The sequence below is a fragment of the Ranitomeya variabilis genome, chromosome 1 (assembly GCF_051348905.1).
Source record: "Ranitomeya variabilis isolate aRanVar5 chromosome 1, aRanVar5.hap1, whole genome shotgun sequence".
NCBI classification, from domain to species: Eukaryota; Metazoa; Chordata; class Amphibia; order Anura; family Dendrobatidae; genus Ranitomeya; species Ranitomeya variabilis.
This window is the reverse complement of record NC_135232.1, coordinates 179,289,938-179,311,642: the sequence shown is the minus strand read 5'-3', so window position 1 is coordinate 179,311,642 and position 21,705 is coordinate 179,289,938. Positions and strand designations below refer to the sequence as shown.

General features: G+C 42.4%; 1 protein-coding gene across 1 annotated transcript in view; it reads right to left on the bottom strand.

The window, feature by feature from the left end:
* Positions 1-21,705, bottom strand: part of HSD17B4 (hydroxysteroid 17-beta dehydrogenase 4) — a 412,752-nt gene that overhangs the window by 148,772 nt on the left and 242,275 nt on the right. Inside the window, exons 15-16 of the mRNA XM_077290859.1 lie at positions 18,911-18,982; positions 15,383-15,486 (exon numbers count right to left, since the gene is read on the bottom strand). Coding sequence (XP_077146974.1) covers positions 15,383-15,486; positions 18,911-18,982 — 176 coding nt within the window. The remainder of the gene's footprint in view (positions 1-15,382; positions 15,487-18,910; positions 18,983-21,705) is intronic.

Sequence of the window (21,705 nt, the reverse complement as noted above, 5' to 3'; positions counted from 1 at the left end):
GCAACCTATTGGTGAATTGTGATCAAGTCATGGGTGTGTTGACGGAAGGACACGGCTCAAGGCACATGAAATGACGGGCCCCCATGCCGATGTCTTTTTAATGCCGCTGTCTGTCTGACAGTCATATAACAACTGGCTAACAGCCGCGCTACTCGCGATTTTTAGAGGCAGGTTTTGACTTTTATTACAGAGCCCTTACCTGCTGGGTATGAGTGGGCTCACCCTAAGAGCCTGCTCCATACACCCACTTCTGACTTGTGTTGTATACGTACAGCGCATGTCATGAAGAGGCTAAAAACAAAACCTAGGCATGGATTTAGAGTCACCACAAAAATAGTAAAGGAAGGGTAAGGAGAGCACTGAAACTTGACCTAGAGCAGAAGGGAAATAAAAGCAAGAGTGTGGTCAGACATAGTAGAAAGAAAAGAGGGATCGTAATTAGCAGCAAAGTCACCGCAATTACTCATACAGTGGGGGAAATAAACACCGCATATACTCATGTATAAGTCGACCCGAGTATAAAGCAGAAAAACCTCGAAAAACTGGGAAAACTTATTGACTCGAGTATAAACCGGGTATGCATTCTCCCCTAATCCTTATTCAGGTATGCATGGCTCCTTATTCCCATCCTGGTATGCATGGCTCCTCATTCCCATCCTTGTTTGCATGGCTCCTCATTCCCATCCTTGTCTGCATGGCTCCTCATTCCCATCCTTGTCTGCATGGCTCCTTATTCTCATCCTTGTCTGCATGGCTCCTTTTTCTCATCCTTGTCTCCATGGCTCCTTATTCCCCATCCTGGTCTGCATGGCTCCTTATTCCCATCCTCGTCTGCATGGCTCCTCATTCCCATCCTTGTCGGCATGGCTCCTCATTCCCATCCTTGTCTGCATGGTTCCTTATTCCCATCCTCGTCTGCAGGGCTCCTTATTCCCATCCTCGTCTGCATGGCTCCTTATTCCCATCCTCGTCTGCATGGCTCCTTATTCCCATCCTTGTCTGCATGGCTCCTTATTCCCATCCTTGTCTGCATGGCTCCTCATTCCCATCCTTGTCAGCATGGTTCCTTATTCCCATCCTTGTCTGAATGGCTCCTTATTCCCATCCTGGTCTGCATGGCTCCTTATTCCCATCCTCGTCTGCATGACTCCTCATTCCCATCCTTGTCTGCATGGCTCCTCATTCCCATTCTTGTCTGCATGGCTCCTTCTTCCCATCCTTGTCTGCATGGCTCCTCATTCCCATCCTTGTCAGCATGGTTCCTTATTCCCATCCTTGTCTGCATGGCTCCTTATTCCCATCCTGGTCTGCATGGCTCCTTATTCCCATCCTTGTCTGCATGGCTCCTCATTCCCATCCTTGTCTGCATGGCTCCTTCTTCCCATCCTTGTCTCCATGGCTCCTTATTCCCATTCTTGTCTGCATGGCTCCTTATTCCCATTCTTGTCTGCATGGTTCCTTATTCCCATCCTTGTCTGCACGGCTCCTTATCCCCAATCCTTGTCTGCATGGCTCCTTATTCCCATCCTTGTCTGCATGGCTCCTTATTCCCATTCTTGTCTGCATGGCTCCTTATTCCCATCCTTGTCTGCAGTTTGCATGGCTCCTTATTCCCATCCTTGTCTGCAGTTTGCATGGCTCCTTATTCTGATCCTTGTCAGCACAGCTCCTTATCCCCATCCTTGTATGTATGACCCCCAAGAGAAAAGCATAAAAAAAACAAACAAAAAAAACCCATCCTACTTACCTTCCATGCGTGCCCTCCAAGCATCTCATTCCGGCTTCCAGCAGTTCCTGCGGCCAGGTGATCACGTGTCACTGCTCATTAAGAAAAAGAATATTCACCTCTCCACTCCCATAGGTATGGAGTGGAATGAATAGTTATTCCCTTAATGAGTGGTGACACATGATCGCCCGGCCGCAGGAGCTGCTGGGAGCCAGATACATGATGTTGCGAGGGTGCGCAAGGAATGCAAGTAGGATTATTTTTTTTTTTATACACTGGAAGCTGGCGGCTGCGGATGTAACTATGCGCACTCGAAGATAAATAAATATTCATTGCCAGTGCAGTGAATATTCATTTATCTGTAGCAGCAGGCACAGGCTTTAGCCGCAGCCACCGACTCCGGCCTCCTGTGACCCGCCGCTCCAAAGCTCCCCCTCCCCTGCTGTAAACTGGCACAATGACTCGTGTATAAGCCGAGGGGGGCATTTTCAGTACAAAAAAAATGTGCTGAAAAACTCGGCTTATACACCAGTATATACGGTATTTGAGACACTGCCAATTTTGCAAGTTTTCCCACCTACAAAGAACGGAGAGGTGTATAATTTTTATTGTAGGTACACTTCAACTGTGAGAGACAATCTAAAAATAAAAAGCAGAAAATCACATTGTATGATTTTTACATAATTAAATTGCATTTTAATGCATGAAATAAAAAATTTGATCACCAACCAACATGAATTCTGGCTCTCATAGACCTGTTTGTTTTTCTTTATGAAGGCCTCCTACTCTACACTCATTACGTGTATTAATTGCACCTTTTTGAACTTGGTACCTGTATAAAAGACACTCGATAATATTCCACCCTCTCCACCATGACCAAAACCAAAGAGCTGTGTGAGGACACCAGGGACAAAATTGTAGATCTGCACAAGGCTGAGATGGGCTACAGGACAATAGGCAAGCAGCTTTGTGAGAAGGCAACACCTGTTGGCACAATTATTAGAAAATGGAAGAAACACAAGATGACTGTCAACAGTCCTCAATCTGGGACTCCATGCAAGATTTTACTGTTTGTAACACACTATGCCATCATGGATTAAAATCCTGCAGGGCACGCAAAGTCCCCCACCTCAAGCCAGCACATGTCCAGGCCCATTTGAAGTTTGCCAATTACCATCTGGATGATCCAGAAGAAGCACAGAAGACGATCATGTGGTCAGATGAGACCAAAATAGAACCTTTTGGTATCAACTGCACTCTCTGTGTTTGGAGGAAGGAGGAGTACAACCCCAAGAACACCTTCCAACCATGAAGTTTGGTGGGGGAAACATCATACTTTAGGGGGGCTTTTCTGCAAAGGGGACAGGAGGACTGTACCGTATTGAAGGGAGGATGGATGGGGTCATGTATCGTGAGATTTTGGCCAACAACCTCCTTCCCTCAGGAAGACCATTGAAGATGGGTCGTGGCTGGGTCTTGCAGCATGACAATGACCTGAAATGGACAGCCAGGGCAACAAAGGAGTGACTCCGTAAGAAACATTTCAAGGACCCAGAATGGCCTAGCCAGTCTGCAGACCTAAAATCAATAGAAAATGTTTGGAGGGAGATGAAACTCAATGTTGCCCAGCGACCGCTACATATCCCTGCTGCAGTGTGTGCAAACTTGGTCAAGAACTACAGGAAACGTCTGACTGCTGTAATTGCAAACAAAGGTTTCTGTACCAAATATTAAATTCTGTTTTTCTATTGTATCAAATACTTATTTTATGCATTAAAATGCAAATTTATTATGCAAAAATCATACAAAGAATTGTTTTTATACTTATTTTTGCCACTGCATATGTTACATGTGAACTGCGCTGCAGATCAGACCCTCTGCACTTTTTTGCTGCCTTTGGACTTGCTGTAAAAAATCAATGACATGTAAAACAATTCAAAACCTTATTTACATATACTGTGTTGTAATGTATGGCGGAATTTTGTTGTGGAATTTGCACAGAAAAGTCACAGCAAATTTGAAAGGTCATCCTTACAATAAAATGCTCCCTTGTAACCGAAATCCAGTAAAATACTGAATACACCTTGTGTCAGTGGCCAATTAATCAAGTAAATAAGAGTCTCTTCTACACTTTTTCTACTCACATGACCTGCAACATTGATGATGCTCTTTATGTGAAATATGATTTTTCATCTTTACGGCAGTACAAATGCTTGTTAATAAAGCAATTAAGACATTTCTTTAGAATGAGCATCTCCTGCAACAAACTAATGAGCTGTTGGGATTTCAAGTACCAGCATCGACGTCAAAGATACCAGGTGACGGGACCGCAAATGGACTTCATGAAAAGGACAAGTGATAAAAGTACTTTACAATTACATGTCAAACAAAAGTAGTCTGGTGTAATTACATCACTACTATCCCAGAATGACACGACCAGGTAATGTTTGCAGTTTACTGACACGGGGAGCCGTGACCGAGGTCACTTGACAAGCAGATAACAGAGACTGACAGACTGTACTTTACTGAGAACTTAAATATAGAAGATAACTATGTGTGTGAACAAGAACCTATCAGAAAACAGTTCTGGAGCTGGCTGAACTAGGACCAGGGACAACGGACACAGGATGGGCCGCACGGGACCAGGGATTCCGGAATGGATACCGCAGATGCAGTTTCAGGTAAGGATACCACCAAAGCGGATACAGGAACATAGACAAACTATACTAGACTAACGGGAACAGAGGATACGGGAATAACTAACAGACTAAGGACGGAAGATCTGGCAACATACAATTGCATATACCAACACCACTAATATAGGGGTTGCTCAGGGACCTCTCGATTGGCGAGGGCGCCTTTAATACAAGATACCTCCCAGCTATTGGCTGGAAGACACTTTGCAGGTGACCACTTTAACTAAATGCCTCCCAGCTGTTAGCTGGGGCATTGTACCATGTGCAAGCGCAGTCCCTTTAAGAAAAGGGAAGTGCGCGCACTAGCACCACCCGAATACAGTGCAGCACGCACAGGGGAGCAGGAGGAAACTCATGAGGATGCTGCTGCGGTCGGTGAGTATGCCGGGGTCCCCACATGGTGGGAGGATTGGAACCATGTGGAGACGCCGGCATATGTTACAAAAGTCTTCCAACGTTTGGAGATCAAAGAACTGAAATGTTCTACCTGCACTTAATTATCAGGCAATACTTGCAATACCTTTCACCCAGGATACCTTCGCTGGCACAAGGCTAATAAGGTTATGGCACGGCTTCAAACATCAACCTTGTTGTAAAACACAAAGCGACAAATTAAACACTTTTATTACCCAATTTACTCAGATAAATGAATCAGTAACCAGAAAAGTGAGCCAGGAAGTGGCCCCTTTTCTAAGCTCATGAAGCGGATATGGATCTCTAAGAATGCTTTATGTTTTTATAACCTGGAAAACGTTGCATTCGCTGGTGTATTAATAACAGATGGAAAGACAATTATCGGAAACAACTTTGGCACGCAATTTTACGATGCAAACATAACATTCTTGAGTAGATAAACTATTTAAATAAGGACTACATATTGAAGTTTAATTAGGGAATCTTTGCTCATTTGCCCATAAAATCACGATGTGTTGGGAAAATGAATTTTTCTATTCTCTTTGTCAAGAAAATAAAACCTGCTCGAGCGTATTTCTTGCAAATGGGTCAATTTTGGGCCATGAACTGCTAAATTAAGTTCTGCATTTACCCAGAGGGAATGCATAATTTGAAATGGAAAGCGTGGTAGCAGACTTCTCATATAACACTACCTGCAGAACCATGATATACTGAAGATATTTACACTCATTCAGCTAATTACCCAGTTTACAACCGCAAATAATTACGCATTCGGAAAAAGGAATATTGAAAGTTCAATAGCAGAAATACAACTACACCATTAGGCTTGATTCACATTTAGCCTTGTGTCCATGATTATGGAGCTTGTGCAGGTTGGTATTAGACAAGTCACTAAAAAAAAAAAAATCCAGAAAAAAGTAATGATTTTTATATAATTTCTATTTTATTGCATGAAATAAGTATTTGATACAACAGAAAAATACAGCTTAATATTTGGTACAAAAATCTTTGAAATTACAGAGGTCAGACGTTTCCTGAAGTTCTTGACCAAGTTTGCACACAGTGCAGCAGGGATTTTGGCCCACTCTTCCATACAGATCTTCTCCAGATCTTTCAGGTTTCGGGGCTGTCGCTGAGCAACACTGAGTTTCAGCTCCCTCCAAAGATATTCTATTAGGTTCAGGTCTGGACACTGGCTTGGCTACTCCAGGACTTTGCAATGCTTCTTACAGGGCCACTCACTTAGTTGCCCTGGCTGTGTGTTTCAGGTCATTGTCATACTCTAAGATCCCGCCATGACCAATCTTCAATGCTCTTACTCACGATAAATGACTCCATTCATCCTCCCTTCAGTACGGTGCAGTTGTCCTGTCACATTTGCAGAAAAGCACCCCTAAAGTATGATGTTTGACGGATGGGACGGATGGTGTTCTTGTGGTTGTAATTATTCCTCTTCTTCCTCCAAACACAGAGAGTGGAGTTGATACCAAAAAGTTCTATTTCGGTCTCATCGGACTATATAACATTCTCTCCGATCATCCAGATGATCATTGTCAAACTTCAAATGGGCCTGGACATGTGCTGCATAAGCAGGGGGACCTTGTATGTCCTGCAGGATTTTAATCCATGACAGCGTAGAGTATTACTAACAGTAACGCTTGAGACTGTAGTCCCAGCTCTGTTCAGGTCATGACCAGGTACTCTCATGTAGTTATGGGCTGATTCCTGATCTTTGTCAGAATCATCCTTACACTACAAGGCATGATCTTGCATGGAGCCCCAGACTTAGGAAGATTGACAGTCATCGTTTGTTTCTTCCATTTTCTAATAATTGTGCCAACAGTTGTTGACTTATAACCCAGCTGCTTGCCTACTGTCCTGTAGCACATCCCAGTCTTGTGCAGGTCTACAATTTTGTCCCTGATGTCCGTAGACAGCTCTTTGGCCTTGGCCATGGTGGAGAAGTTGGAGTGTGACTCAGTGTGTGGACAGGTGTCTTTTATACAGATATGTTCAAACAGGTGCAATTAATACAGGTGCAGAGTAGGAGGGATTCTTAAAGAAAAACTAACAGGTCTGTGAGAGCCAGAATTCTTGCTGGTTGGTAGGTGATCAAAAACGTATTTAATTCAATAAAATTCAATTTAATTATTTAAATGTATACAATGTGATTTTCTGGTTTTTATTTGTAGATTAGGTCTCTCACAGTTGAAGTGTACCTACGATAAAAATTACAGCCCTCTCCACTATTTTTTGGTGGGAAAACCTGTAAAATTTGCAGTATATCAAATACTTATTTCCCCCACTCTATATATCTATCTATATATTGTGGAAAGACTACTCATTTGAGTGACGTAACACAGGAACAGTTTCCATTTAAAATGTCCATGGTGGTTATTGGTGCTTCATAAACCATGCAGCAAGCAAAGGAAAATAAACGGACTTTCAGTGTAGGCAAAAAAAAAAAAAAGAAAACAGTTCTTAAAGACTTTAGAGACAGGTCAGGACACACAGGCTGATAGCAGTCAGTACACTGGCTGAGTCTGGAGATAAACACAGGAGGCCTTCCTACCTCCACAAATACAGACCATGTGTCAAACAGACTCCATTTTACCTTGGGAACCACACCCAGGGGTGTTATGTGGGAAGCCAGACCCGCCCATATCTCAGACTGCCAGTAAAACCTGGCCCAGATGCACAAAACAAGTCTCTTACTACTATGTGCACTAGGGCACTACCCCAGGTTTACATCATAGAGGACAACCACCTCCGTGATGCATACCTCCCATCAACTAGGTGTCCGGCAGCCACATTACAATATATAGATATCTATTTATAGATAAATACAGACTGAACAAAAATATAAAAGCAACACTTCAACCCACCAACCTACTGTCTCCTTCCCCATCATCCTGAAGAATGCAAGGGCAGGGTCCACTTCCCTCTGTATCAGTCTGTCATTGTTAGCTTGTTTACTGTAAGTGATATTTGTATTTTGAATGTAACCCCTCATGCACAGCACCATGGAATGAATGGTGCTATATAAATAATATGGATATATATATATATATATATATATATATATATATATATATATATATATATATATATATATATAAATAATATTAATTTTGCTTTTATTCTTATGGGGTTTGAGTATATGGTCCATGGCCCTCTGGATGGTGGCCAGAGCTCCCTCCAGTCTGAACTGTATCCGGACATACTGTAAGCAACAGTCTGGCATAGAGAAAGCAGTCTTCTCTTAACTACTTGCGACATGAGAATTTGCCAATATCCCTTTGTTAGATATATAAGTAGGTTATGAATCTTGCTGGCCCAAGTCTCTCAATCAGCTCATCATCATGTGTTGAACTCGGAGACTTCTTTCAGATTCCGATGATCATTACAAAATCTCCATTCGCCAGCGGGTTTTGGAACAAAGAGCAATAGGGCTAGACCACCTGCTCTTAGATTCCTCAATGACTCAGAGATTCAGCATACGCTTCACTTCATTGGAGATCAGTTCTCACTGGGCCTCGGGAATTCGCTAGGGCTTCAAGTTCACCTGCACATTGATTCATTCAGAACCTCGTGTTCTAGGACATCAGTACACCCTGGCAAATCTGAGAACAGGTCTAGGTTCTGCTGCAGCAATTCCCAATACTGTTGTTTTTGGGCCTTCAACAGCGTCTCTGCTACGGTGACATTTTTAATGTCCCCTTCTGGCTTAACCAGCAAATATGGAGTTTCAACATGGTCCGTCTTATCATGCCTTGATAACACTGATGTGGTTGACCTGGTTACGGCTTTTGTCTTCCCGGTTGATGAACCTTGTAGTTCACTTCACCCAGCTACTCTACCATCGCATAAAGGCCTTTGCCATTTGGCCAAAAACTAACTTACTTATTTCACTCCTCATAAAACAAAACAAAAACAAACTTAAATACAGTCCTTGTCCGGCACAAAGTGAAACAAACTAAAAAGTCCACACAGTAGTGTAAGATCACCTACTTGGGTTAGAGTCCATCTTCGTAGCCCTTTAGCAAAGATACACCATCCTGAAGGTCTGCAGACACAGATAATGTGTGAGACCAACAGGTCTCTTTTTACCATGTGAACTACACCCAGGGTGGAGATATGGTGAGTAGTCATCCCAACCTAACGCTCCAGCTGCTCACAATAAACCCGGCCATGTCATGGCTGACTAACCCCTCTTAGTACTGTGTGTACTAGAGCATCATTGTAAGTTTCACAGAGAACAATCACCTCTGTGATATATATCTCCCATTCACTGTGTGTCTGGCAGCCACCTTACAATATAGATACACACATTATATATCTATACACACAACATAATTGTATAAATACCACATTTTTCGGGACTATAGAACATACTTTTTACCTCCAAAATTTGGGAGGAAAGTGGAGGGTGCATCTTATAGTCCGGATGTGCACCTTATCTCAATCTCGCTGTGGATGGTGGGCAGCAACGGAAGAGCATGTCACAAGAGGTAGAAGTCGGCAACTGCAGCTATCACTGTGCCCACTAAGGCGAGTGGAATCATTTTTTTGTATGTGTGCACCATGATTGGGGCCATGTTTACCAGGATGGGGATGGGGGCCATATATACCTGGGTGGGGACATATATACCAGGATGGGGATCATGTATACACCAGGATGGGGATCATACATATACCAGGATGGGAGATATTCGTATAGAATTGGGGGACATTACCATTATACTATCCTACCACTATACCATGACAATGACATTACCACAATTTTTGTGCGGCTGTGGTCTTTGTAATGGGTGTGATCTTTTCGACTGGACATGAATTAAAAAAAAAAAAAATAGGGCCATCTGTAAAAAATTGAATAATAGGTTGGCAATCCTGATGATCCCCCTTCCAACCCCAATGTTATGCTACTGCACCTTCCAACTGAATGTACATTTTGTCCTCAGTGACATTTATTTAGTAGGAGTCTTTTTTTTCCTTTAAATTGTTCAGGTACGAAAATGGCTCATTTAGAAGCATGCAAAGGTGCCACCGTACCATTTATGCATTTAAACTTTCATCTAGAAGTTACAATACAGTCTTCTCAGTATGGGGGATATTTATTATGCAGCACAATACAGAGTATGAACGCTGGAAGTAATGCCTCTGTGGGGAGTACGCTGTCTATAACTTTATCCGAAAGGAACAGTGCAGACCATAAAGTTTGATTCATATGTACAAAACACTGCGTGAAGTTCTGATGCTTAACCAAAACATTACTACAATGATGATATACAATTGCAAGATGAAAGTGTACAACAAAATAATGATTCTTTCAGAAAAATTGATTTTTTAAACTTAATGGCTGTTGTCATTTATAATACCGATTCACAAAGTAATATTGTTACATATTTCGAGTCTTTACACTCGAACCCTGAAATAATTCACATCTTAAATCAGAAATGGGAGTTTATTCAATGCGCACACGGCAATATACATGTAAAGCAAGAGAGAAACACCAACCGTTACTGTATTCTTATAATAAAACCTACAATGACAATGGGGAAATACATAAAGAAAAAGTCCACAAGCGAAGCCAGATTCTATTTACAGTCTGTCTGGTCTCTGCAGAAAAGCTGAATATTTTATATCTGTCTGGTGTTCTGCTCCCTTATTGTGCGGCTCTGTGGCAACAGCGTTAGGAATTAGGTTTGAAGAATGACGGAGGGTAAAAAGAACATTAACAGGATCCTAGCTGTGCAGCTCTATTGTCACCAAGACAAATCATTCATTGCAACTAGCTTTCTTGTTTGCAACTTTTCATTACATATGCTTTACTAATAATTAATTGGATAATAAATGAACAAATCTTATGTGAAAATTTAAGTTTGCCAATTAGGCACCTCTCCAGCAATACCCCTTCACTTCCGGCGCTCCTAATGTCACTGGTGCACTCGTCATCAGGGCGCAACATCATGGGCTGATGGGCTCTACATATGCGCAGATCCGGGATGACGCTGCAGCCAGGGGTCACATTGATTAAATATGCTACAATGCCTCTGCACACTAGCTTATTTCCCTTCAAGGACCACTTCCCAGGGGGCCTGGGCCAGGTTAAGCAATATCTTAATGTCCCAAGACTATCATCACCCTGGACAACTCCAAACTGCAGGTTCCCCTCTCCAAGGACAGGAAACCAACTGATGTGTTGGAAAGGCTCTGCTCTTTTATTCTGTAGGTTTTCTGCCCTTGAAGGGCGGATCCCGGCTTTCTGTGGGTGTGGTCATGCTTGATAGGAAAAAAAGTGGATGTCCCATTGATACAATATCTATAGATATGACCAACTAAAGCATAAGGATGACATTAGGGAGCTTGCAAACTGGAAAAAAAACTCCTAAACAAGAGTATTTTAAAAACTAAATTTTTCAACGTATTCTAAACTGCATCCAGGAATTTTGCTTGCAGGAATTTGAACATTTCCCTAAAATGTTGTTTTAGCCCCATTTTATTTGTCATTTACATAAGAGTAGCAGGAAAAAGTGGACCCCAAAATATGTTGAGGAGCAATTTCTCCTGAGTATGCTAATACTCCATATGTGATGATAAACTACACTGCTCAAAAAAATAAAGGGAACACTACAATCCCACATCCTAGATATCACTGAATGAAATATTCCAGTGTAAATCTTTATTAATTACATAGTGGAATGCGTTCAGAACAATAAAACCTAAAAATGATCAACGTAAATCACAACTAATATCCCACGGAGGTCTGGAGTTGGAATGATGCTCAAAATCAACGTGGAAAATGAAGTTACAGGCTGATCCAACTTCAGTGGAAATGCCTCAAGACAAGGAAATGATGCTCAGTAGTGTGTGTGGCCTCCATGTGCCTGTATGACCTCCCTACAATGCCTGGGCACGCTCCTGATGAGGCGACGAATGGTCTCCTGAGGGATCTCCTCCCAGACCTGGACTAAAGCATCCGCCAACTCCTGGAAAGTCTGTGGTGCAACGTGACGTTGGTGGATGGTGCGAGACATGATGTCCCAGATGTGTTTAATCGGATTCAGGTGTGGGGAACGGGCGGGCTAGTCCATAGCTTCAATGCCTTCATCTTGCAGGAACTGCTGACACTCCAGCCACATGAGGTCTGGCATTGTCCTGCATTAGGAGGAACCCAGGGCCAACCGCATTAGCATATGGTCTCACAAGGGGTCTAAGAATCTCATTTCGGTACCTAATGGCAGTCAGGCTACCTCTGACGAGCACATGGAGGGCTGTGCGGCCCTCCAAGAAATGCCACCCCACACCATTACTGACCCACTGCCAAACCGGTCATGCTGAAAGATGTTGCAGGCAGATCGCTCTCCACGGCGTCTCCAGACTGTCACATGTACTCAGTGTGAACCTGCTTTCATCTGTGAAGAGCACAGGGCGCCAGTGGCGAATTTGCCAATCCTGGTGTTCTGTGGCAAATGCCAAGCGTCCTGCACGGTGTTAGGCTGTGAGCACAACCCCCATCTGTGGACATCGGGCACTCAGACCATCCTCATGGAGTCGGTTTCTAACCGTTTGTGCAGACACATGCACATTTGTGGCCTGCTGGAGGTAATTTTGCAGGGCTCTGGCAGTGCTCCTCCTGTTCCTCCTTGCACAAAGGCTAAGGTAGCGGTCCTGCTGCTGGGTCGTTGCTCTCCTACGGTCCCCTCCACGTCTCCTGGTGTACTAACCTGTCTCCTGGTAGCGCCTCCAGCCTCTGGACACTATGCTGTCAGGCACAGCAAACCTTCATGCCACAGCTCGCATTGATGTGACATCCTGGATGAGCTGCACTAACTGAACCACTTGTGTGGGTTGTAGAGTCCGTCTCATGCTACCACGAGTGTGAAAGCACAACCAACATTCAAAAGTGACCAAAACATCAGCCAGAAAGCATTGGTGCCGAGATGTGGTCTGTGGTCCCCACCTGCAGAATCACTCCTTTATTGAGTGTGTCTTGATAGTTGCCAATAATTTCCATCTGTTGTCTATTCCATTTGCACAACAGCATGTGAAATTGATTGTCAAACAGTGTTGCTTCCTAAGGCCGGTTTCACACGTCAGTGGCTCTGGTACGTGAGGTGACAGTTTCCTCACGTACCGGAGCCACTGACACACGTAGACACATTGAAATCAATGCATCTGTGCAGATGTCATTGATTTTTTGCGGACCGTGTCTCCGTGTGCCAAACACGGAGACATGTCAGTGTTCGTGGGAGCGCACAGATTACATGGACCCATTAAAGTCAATGGGTCCGTGTAAAACACATACCGCACACGTACCCGCCTCCCTCGCAGTGTCCTGTCCTGGCCGCAGCTTCTCCTGTATGCGGTCACGTGGGGCCGCCGATTACAGAAATGAATATGCGGCTCCACCCCTATGGGAGGTGGAGCCGCATATTCATGACTGTAATCGGCGGCCCCACGTGACCGCTCATACAGTAGAAGGTGCGGCCAGGACAGGAAGCAGCGCCAGCGAGGGAGCCGGGTGAGTATTTTAATAACAGCGGGCGGGCGCACAGGGGGTGGGGACATGGATCTTTATGTTAAACACGAGAAACAAACAAAAAAAAAGGATTATTCATATCTTCTCTACAGCAAACGCTGCTGCAGAGAAGATATGAATGGCGGCTTCAGCACCACGTGAGGGGGACAGCGCTTATCTCTAGCGCTGTCTCCTGCACGGTGCATGTGGTACCCAGTCGGCACACGGGCAGCACACGTGTGTCACACTGATGTGCCACAGAAACGCACGGGCACACGGACAACTCCGGTACCGATTTTTCCGGTACCGGAATTATCTGGACGTGTGAGACTGGCCTAAGTGGACAGTTTGATTTCACAGAAGTTTGATTTACTTGGAGTTATATTCTGTTTAAGTGTTCGCTTTATTTTTTTGAGCAGTGTACTATCGGGGCACACAACCGGGTGTGGAAGGGAAGGAGCACTATTTGGTTTTTGTACTGCAAATTTGGCTGGAACAGATTGTGGACACTATATCATATTTGCAGTTCTCCAGAGATGCCGAAAGTAGCAGAAATCCCCCACAAGTGACCCCATTTCGTAAACTACAACACAATTTGTAACATTTTTGCAAGATGGATTGAACAGTGCTTTATGAGATGTTCAGAGTTTGGGCTATTTTATTTAATATAACCCAATCCTGCTTTACTCTTCTACACCACTTTCTCCCTGACCTGTCTTTTCTGTTCCTTGGTTTTCATAATGCTGTTGGATCCCTAATGTTCCTCTGAGGCCTTCACAGAACTTTCTGTAGTTATACTGAGAATAAATTACACACAGGTGGTCACTCAGGATTTTACTTAGGGGTATGAGACTACAAGGGTCTGAATACAAATGCACCTCACAATTTTCAGATTTATATTATTAAAATAATTAGAGAACCTTATATAATTTAATTTACACTTCACAAATACTTGCTACTTTGTGTTCATGGGGTATGAATACTTCTCAAGGCACTGTACATCTAGGTCTTCCAAAACAGCTGTCTCCCAGAATATTAGGTCAGCATTAAATATAATAAAATTAAGGAAGAAAAAAAATGTAAAAACGCATGGTGATAACCAACAAGATTCAATTTCTCCAGTGTATTTCAGATAATGAAAGTAAGGATCGGATGGGTTGCCAAGGGCCATCCAGACTAACTTCACTCTGTACTGATAGGTCCTTTAGTGCCTGCAGCTCCTGATCCATTGTGACAAGAATTGGTTGCTCTGTGACTGAAGTGTAGTGCATTGTGGAAGATTAGGTGTTAGATCACGTCAGACAACATGACATCTGTTACCAAGAACTTCCAATGAAAATTAAAGTTCCATGGAGAATTAAATATATTTAACACAAATAGATTGGCCTTCTCAGATCTGCAATGCCTCCCTACCTAAAGGAAGCCTAGAATAGAAATGTAGACAATGAGGTTGAGGACATGTTTCTTCGGACTAGAGAAACTACGAGTCCTGTTTCCCAACTCACTACAGTAATTGGCAGCTTTCACATTTAAATGTGGAAATTGGAAGCTCTGTCAATCACTCTGTGTGGGACGGGGAAGCAGGACTCACAGCCTTTCTCAGTGAGTCCTAGGGGCACAAAAACATTACATTTTAATCAGAGAAATATATATTCCCAAGCCTGTATCCTTATCTGCCCTCACATAAAGGACCATAGAAGGTGTAAAAAATCCACTTTAAAAGTAAAACTTGTGAAGGTTTTGCTGTCAAAATTGACATTTATTACATTTTTAAATACAGAAGACCCTGCATTATAGTTGAACGAAACCAGGGAAAGGGAAAATAGATTTTAGCACTAATAATGCTCACAGTTACTTTTGGTTATGTACTATTCAACACACATTTTAATTAGCAAACAACCACATTCTTTCTAGGATGAGTGGTATGAATTCATTATGTGCTTGTTACAAGTACTGTCAAGAGACATTCATATTCATTATTTAGAGCTAGAACAAACAAGAAGCATTGCACATTATACATACCTTGGCCTTGGAGGAGGACCTTTTCCCACCAAATCCACCGGCACCAACCACAAACACAGAGAACTGGTTATAGCAGATCAGCTCATTACCACAATAAGTATTTACTAGGAAAAGAGGAAAACACAAGCGCATTTCTGAATTTCTGTTTATATGTTTTCCTCTAAACACAACAAGAAAGCATGCAAAGACGAGTAAAGAGCAAGGACGGAGAAAAGAGACCTATATGAGGCAGTCTACAAGGTGCATCCTGCTCATAGTCCACTATGCAGAGGTAAAGCGGAGAGGATCAGGACATATATAAGAATCCTGCCAAAGTTCTGGTATAATGTACTATATATACACATGTATTGTGTGTGATGGCACACGGGTGGTGCCAAATAGACCCCAGTGACTTACTGAAATTGGGGGGGTTAGTAAGTAACTGGGGTAATCTATAAGAATTAAAAAAAAATGAAAGATGCAAATATATGCAATGCATCAATCTAAAGGATTTTTCTAAATCATACAGTTGTCAAATAATGCAATCATTATGAAAGCTGTACTGCAATATTTTATCACTCAATTAAAGATATCTTATTGGAGATTGAAAAGTCCAGCTAGAAACCAAGAGCAGCAAATAAAAAGGTATTCATTCTAGTGAATCCATCAATAAGAAACAGCACTAAGGGAAGAACAGATGTATAAATGTGTCTTTATGCTAATACAGTTATTCGTAGCACACTAAATACAAGAAAACATTTCACATAGAGCAGCCATTATTCCAATTATCACGGGAGCTGCCATCCTGGGACCCGACATCTAATTAGTAATGGAGATTTATGGACTTCATTCAGGGAATACTAAATGATGTAATTGACTATTCTAATCACATTAGTAGGCTGAAGAAATTCTTCTTTAAGGGACATCAAAGTCTGGTTGTTAAGATAACTGATACTTTTACATTTCCTCTTTCAGTACAAATATATAGATATACAGAAATATATAACTATATGGATGTATAAAGCTGGGTACTTTGCTCTGTGCACACTGTCGGACACATATACTCTTATCCGTTCACCATAGGGACACATTGTAAAAACAAACAACATATACCGCGTAGCATTTTTCCTTGCAATCGACCTCTACATAGGAGAGAGTTGTCTGCCACAGAAAAGACGAAAGAACACACTATTGGCATTCATCTGCTGAATGAGGGCCTACGGGAAAGCTACTGATGTCCGTTCCTCAAACCTGAATCTACTAAAATGTGCATGCCTTCATCATCTACTGCCATGACTATTGCAATGTCCCTCACTATGGCTCAAGTGAACCTAATTCCTGCTTCTGGTTAAGAGCTATGCAGGTGCCTCTACCAAACCTGCAGAGTTGGAATTTAACCCTGTCCTACCTGGCTTTACTTCATCTTTTAAGTCTTGCAACATGACCAAAAATATTTATCAAGCCAGACACCCATCCACAGGCAGCTCTTCCAGCTCACCAGTAGTGATGAGCGAGCGTGTTTGTATATAGCGGTATCCGAGCATGCTCCGGTGTAATCCGAGTATTGCAGGGGCTCGATTAATGTGTTTGAGTCCCCGTGGTTGCATGATTTGGGGCTGTTAGACAGTCGCAACACATGCAAGGATTGCCCACTTGTTAGGCAATCCCTGCATGTGTTGCGGCAGTGTAACATCCGCGAATCATGCAGCCACGGGGACTCGGACATATTACTTGAGCCCCCCGTAATACTCGGATTACACCGGAGCATGCTCGAATACAGCTATATACTAACACGCTCGCCCATCACTACTCACCAGTGCTGAGCAGAATTTGGCTGGCTGAAAGAGAAATCCATAATGCAGGTTTTGGAAAAACAGTCTCTCCTTACAGGGGGTCTGTGCAAAATGAGTGTTCAAACTTTTCAGTGCACTTTCCCACCTACTTGTTTTGCATCTCTCCCCTCCTGTGCTCCTTAAACCCAGAGCTTTCAAGGAAGTGGGGTGGGAGGGTTGAAAAAGATAAAAAAGCACTGTAGGTGGGAAGGCACACTAAACTGGCTGCATAAAGGGCAGATGGAACACCTTGTGCTTGGTTTCAACAGTCACTATGTGCTGACAGACACCCTTTAAGGAGACTGGCTGAAAACAAGTCATTTCGACAATGTTCCATGGGAAGATCATGCAAATTAGGCATCTGACTTTACTATCATCCCTTGCAGACTAGGCAATCACTAACTACACTAGATTGCTCCAGCAAGATTTTTTTCTTTCCCTTCAGGATAAATTATAAGCTTGTTACTCCATGATGCGCTACCAACTAAACTCCATACTCAACCGACTTCCTTAAAGGGGAATTCTCAAGTTATGAAATGGGTATAGTTAATTAAGTCAGCTTGAAAACAGGCAAGTTTCCAACTGACTTTTTATATCTGCTGACATCATTCTCCTTCTAGGAGAACTTTTATCTTACAGAGTGTACAGCTGGTTTCCAAGGCGATCGATCACCACAACCTGGTCAAGTATGCACAGTAGTCACATTCCGGACTGATGGGATAACTCCCAATATCACAGTCAACTCTCTCTAGTCCATTGATCTCTATACAGCAGTTATCTGCTCAACTACCTTCCCTCTTAGCTCCTGAACCGGTACCAGTCCTGCAAACTCACAATCTGCCACCATGGCGGTTTCCAGAGCAGTTCTCCGAATCATAGCTCTTATTATCCCAAGCAATGTCCTTTTTTCAAAGGCCCTGTTCTCACTGTACACAAATATAGTGATAATAGACTTCAGAACAAGTCCCTGAAAAAAAAAGCTTAATGTGTCAAAGTAGCAGGCTCAGCAGTAGGACGGAGCCATTGAACCAGAAGAGTGCCCCCCTCATTCCCCCAGTATCAAGGAAGTAAACTGATGGGCAGCAGAAGATGCATGTTAAGAATACTCCTTTAAGAAGAGCCAATCACCCCACACCTCCAAAGCCAACTTTTTGAGCAAATACCTGAGTAATCCAGCTTACAATATAGCATGTTTTGTTATGTTTTTGCAAATTGCACTCTCATGACTTGCCCACTTCATAGGACATAAATTCTTCAGATTGACGTTCCCTTTAAATTTGGAGTGCATTACTGAATAACTGACTATGGATCTAGTATTTCTCTACATTTAGGAATGCATCATAGAGAAGATATGAGGACGTCTGATGTACAGATTACATCCCACGATCTGGGTGCAGCCTCTGCTCACTTGTTCTCTCCTCTGCACCTCATTAGTAATTCTCTGCCACGATTCTCTTTTCTGCCTGAAACGACCTTCACTACGATCAGAAATGTGACTGCCTTCTCCTCCTCTAGTAATTCTAACTGCAAATTGCTTTGGTGTGAAATGCTTTTGACAGAGTTCTGTATTAGGGAAGCAAAATGAAAGCAAACTGTATGAAGAGGTGTACTCTTATAAAACTAACAAGTTTATAATAAGTGAGAAGCACAATTTGATTGCCCAGTATAAGGATTTATTGACCATTTTAACAAGCCATTCATAAGATGATCTACCTACCGTCAAGCAGAATGACAGCTCCTGAGCCTTTGTCCAATACATCTGCCACCGTACCCTCTGAGTGCATCTCTCCTGTAATAAATAAATAATGCAAAATTATATATTGCATATATAAAAAAGGGGAAACAACTGCAGGCAAAAAAAAAGCAATATAACGCTATGCAGTTGAGAAGGCACTGGGAATATTTTTTCCAGATTTGCTGAGCCTACAAATCTATGACAAACCTGGAATAAAAGCTTTTACTGAAAATTTACAGGAGGAGGAAAGTTACTTTACAAAACTGATGTAACTGGCAAGTCTGCTGAGAAAAGTTTCCAGCCCTTATCAAAAGCGTGTTCTGCTGTACGGGCAGGCCTTGATGATAGACATTACGAATTTAGGACTCCTGCCTGATGTAGAATCTGAAGCTGCATAAATTCAGAGCAAAAATGTATCATAACTCAAAAAATAGTATCAAAAATTAAAGAAAAGAGACTAACATGGAAAAGAATAATGATGAGAATCTAAATTATTTCACTTAAAAGTGAGTTACATTTACCATTAGTCATTTCGCACACAAAATAGAGGAGCTAAAAATTTGCAAGAAAATTGTGGTAAGCTAATTCAGCCCATCCAAACCTAAAAGAAGTAATTAAATCTGGCTTCCACCACAACAGTATTCAGCTGATGTGTGTGGATGCAAAAACCCGCCAAAATTTAATCTGGACTTTAAAATTGAATTTTTGCCAAAAATAAAGTTTTAAAGAAAACCTGATACAAGAAAATCTATCTGTTCACATTTCTACTGCAGGTCAACAGAAACTGAGAAATGGATATTATCTACAACATGCTAAAGGAGACAGTTTATCTTAGTGGGAAGTGCCAAGCTGGCCAAGGAGACTTATGGGCAGTGCAATGCGCCTCTGGGAATTTACAAATGCAAATAACCTCTTCGAAAAAGAAGTGGACAGGAGCAATAGAACCACATATTGAATGTAGCAATCCTAGACGTCAATATAGACTCTTTAATAAGCCTTGCCACATGGTAGGATAAGAAGCCAAACTTGACACTCTATTTGCAGACACATGTTTTTAAGGTGTTTGCCCTTGATCAGTGCAAAACATGAATTCTGATTTGTATTGATGAGGGGCAAACATCACAAAACATGTGTCTGCAAATGGAGTTTCTGATTTGACTTCTTATCCTAAACCATAAACACTAGACAAATGTCCCGAACATCAGTAGAAAGGACCAAAAACTCCAAATAGCATATTCACAACAATAGGTGGATATAAACAAACCACAACGGAGTATAATCCTAAAAGGTTAATTTTATTACTTCCTGAGACTTCCTGAGGAAGTCTCGACGAAACGTGCGTTGGGGCGGCAGGGACCAATTTGTTACCAGCACCCAGTTTTCTTCTATTTAGTAAGTATATCATGCCTTGATCGCTAGCGTATTTTTTGCACTCTCATGGTCTTTTTAGGCCTTGTATGCATCATGCACTTTGCATTTTATTAATTATGTGATCTTCTAGCTACAAAACAGTTGCACAGACAGTTTGTCTAGCCTGCTTTTCTATGCACTCTATAGGGCATTGATTAACTACTTATATTGCAATCATTATTATTGACTTGGTGTGCTGGTCATTTTGTGTCCTGTACATTGGTTTCCAGTGGTACTTATTTTATTGTTTTTGTTATTTATTGTTCTTGATTTCTTGTAATAAAATTAACCTTTTAGGATTATACTCAGTTGTGGTTTGTTTATATCCACCTATTGTTGTGATTATCCTAAACCATGTTGCAAAGCGCTTTAAAAAGGTTTACGACTTATGATTGCTACTTACAATAGGTGGCGCTACAGTTGAAGTCCTCTTCCTCTCCGAACAGGCTATTTGCATAGTACAACATGCTTTTGACATTCTTATATGCTAATCAAAAATTGGTGAGGGGGACAAAAACCCACACCAATTAACTGTGATAAAAACCAACTATAAGCAACATCTCAATGTCTGTAGCTACTGGCAGGGGAATTACAGGAAAAACCCATTGATTCTGTAAAGGGTCAATTTTGCTGCAATGATACTGCTGGGATAGAACATATGTTGACCATCATATATTATAATAATCTTTATTTTTATATAGCACTAACATATTCCGCAGCGCTTTACAGTTAACACACATTATCATTGCTGTCCCCAATGGTTATCATAATCCATCTTCCCTATCAGTATGTCGTGTTAGGTGGGCCAATAGTAGGAAAGCTTATCAATTTAGAAACCCGAAAAACTACTTTAAGGGGAACCCAACAGCTGAAACATACTGCCTGATCCACAGACAGCATACATCAGACAATGGCTGCATAATTTCAGTTGTGTATAATTTTCTAATAACACCTGTGCTGTGCTGCTAAGTTGGCTACAAGTTCCAAACACTCTAAGGGCTCACACTCACTTGCGTGAAATACGTCCGAGTCTCGCATGTTAAAACCCGGCTCTGCCGCCGGCACTCCAGAGCAGAGCGTGCGGCCGCATAGCAATACATGGAGCTGCACGCTCCGCTCCCAAGTGCCGGCGGCAGAGCCGGGTGTTACTATGCGAGACTCGGCCGTATTTCACGCAAGTGACTATGATCCCTAAGGCTTCTTTCACATTTCCGTCGGGAGTCAGCCGTCACAAAGCGTCTGCGCGACGTACAGACGGACGTTTGTGAAATAGTGGATAACGTGTGCAACAGATGCAGTGTTTCAACGGGTCCGCTGTCCGTGTAAAATCCCGGGGAAGAGAGCGAGATTTCCTGCCGGGCATGCTC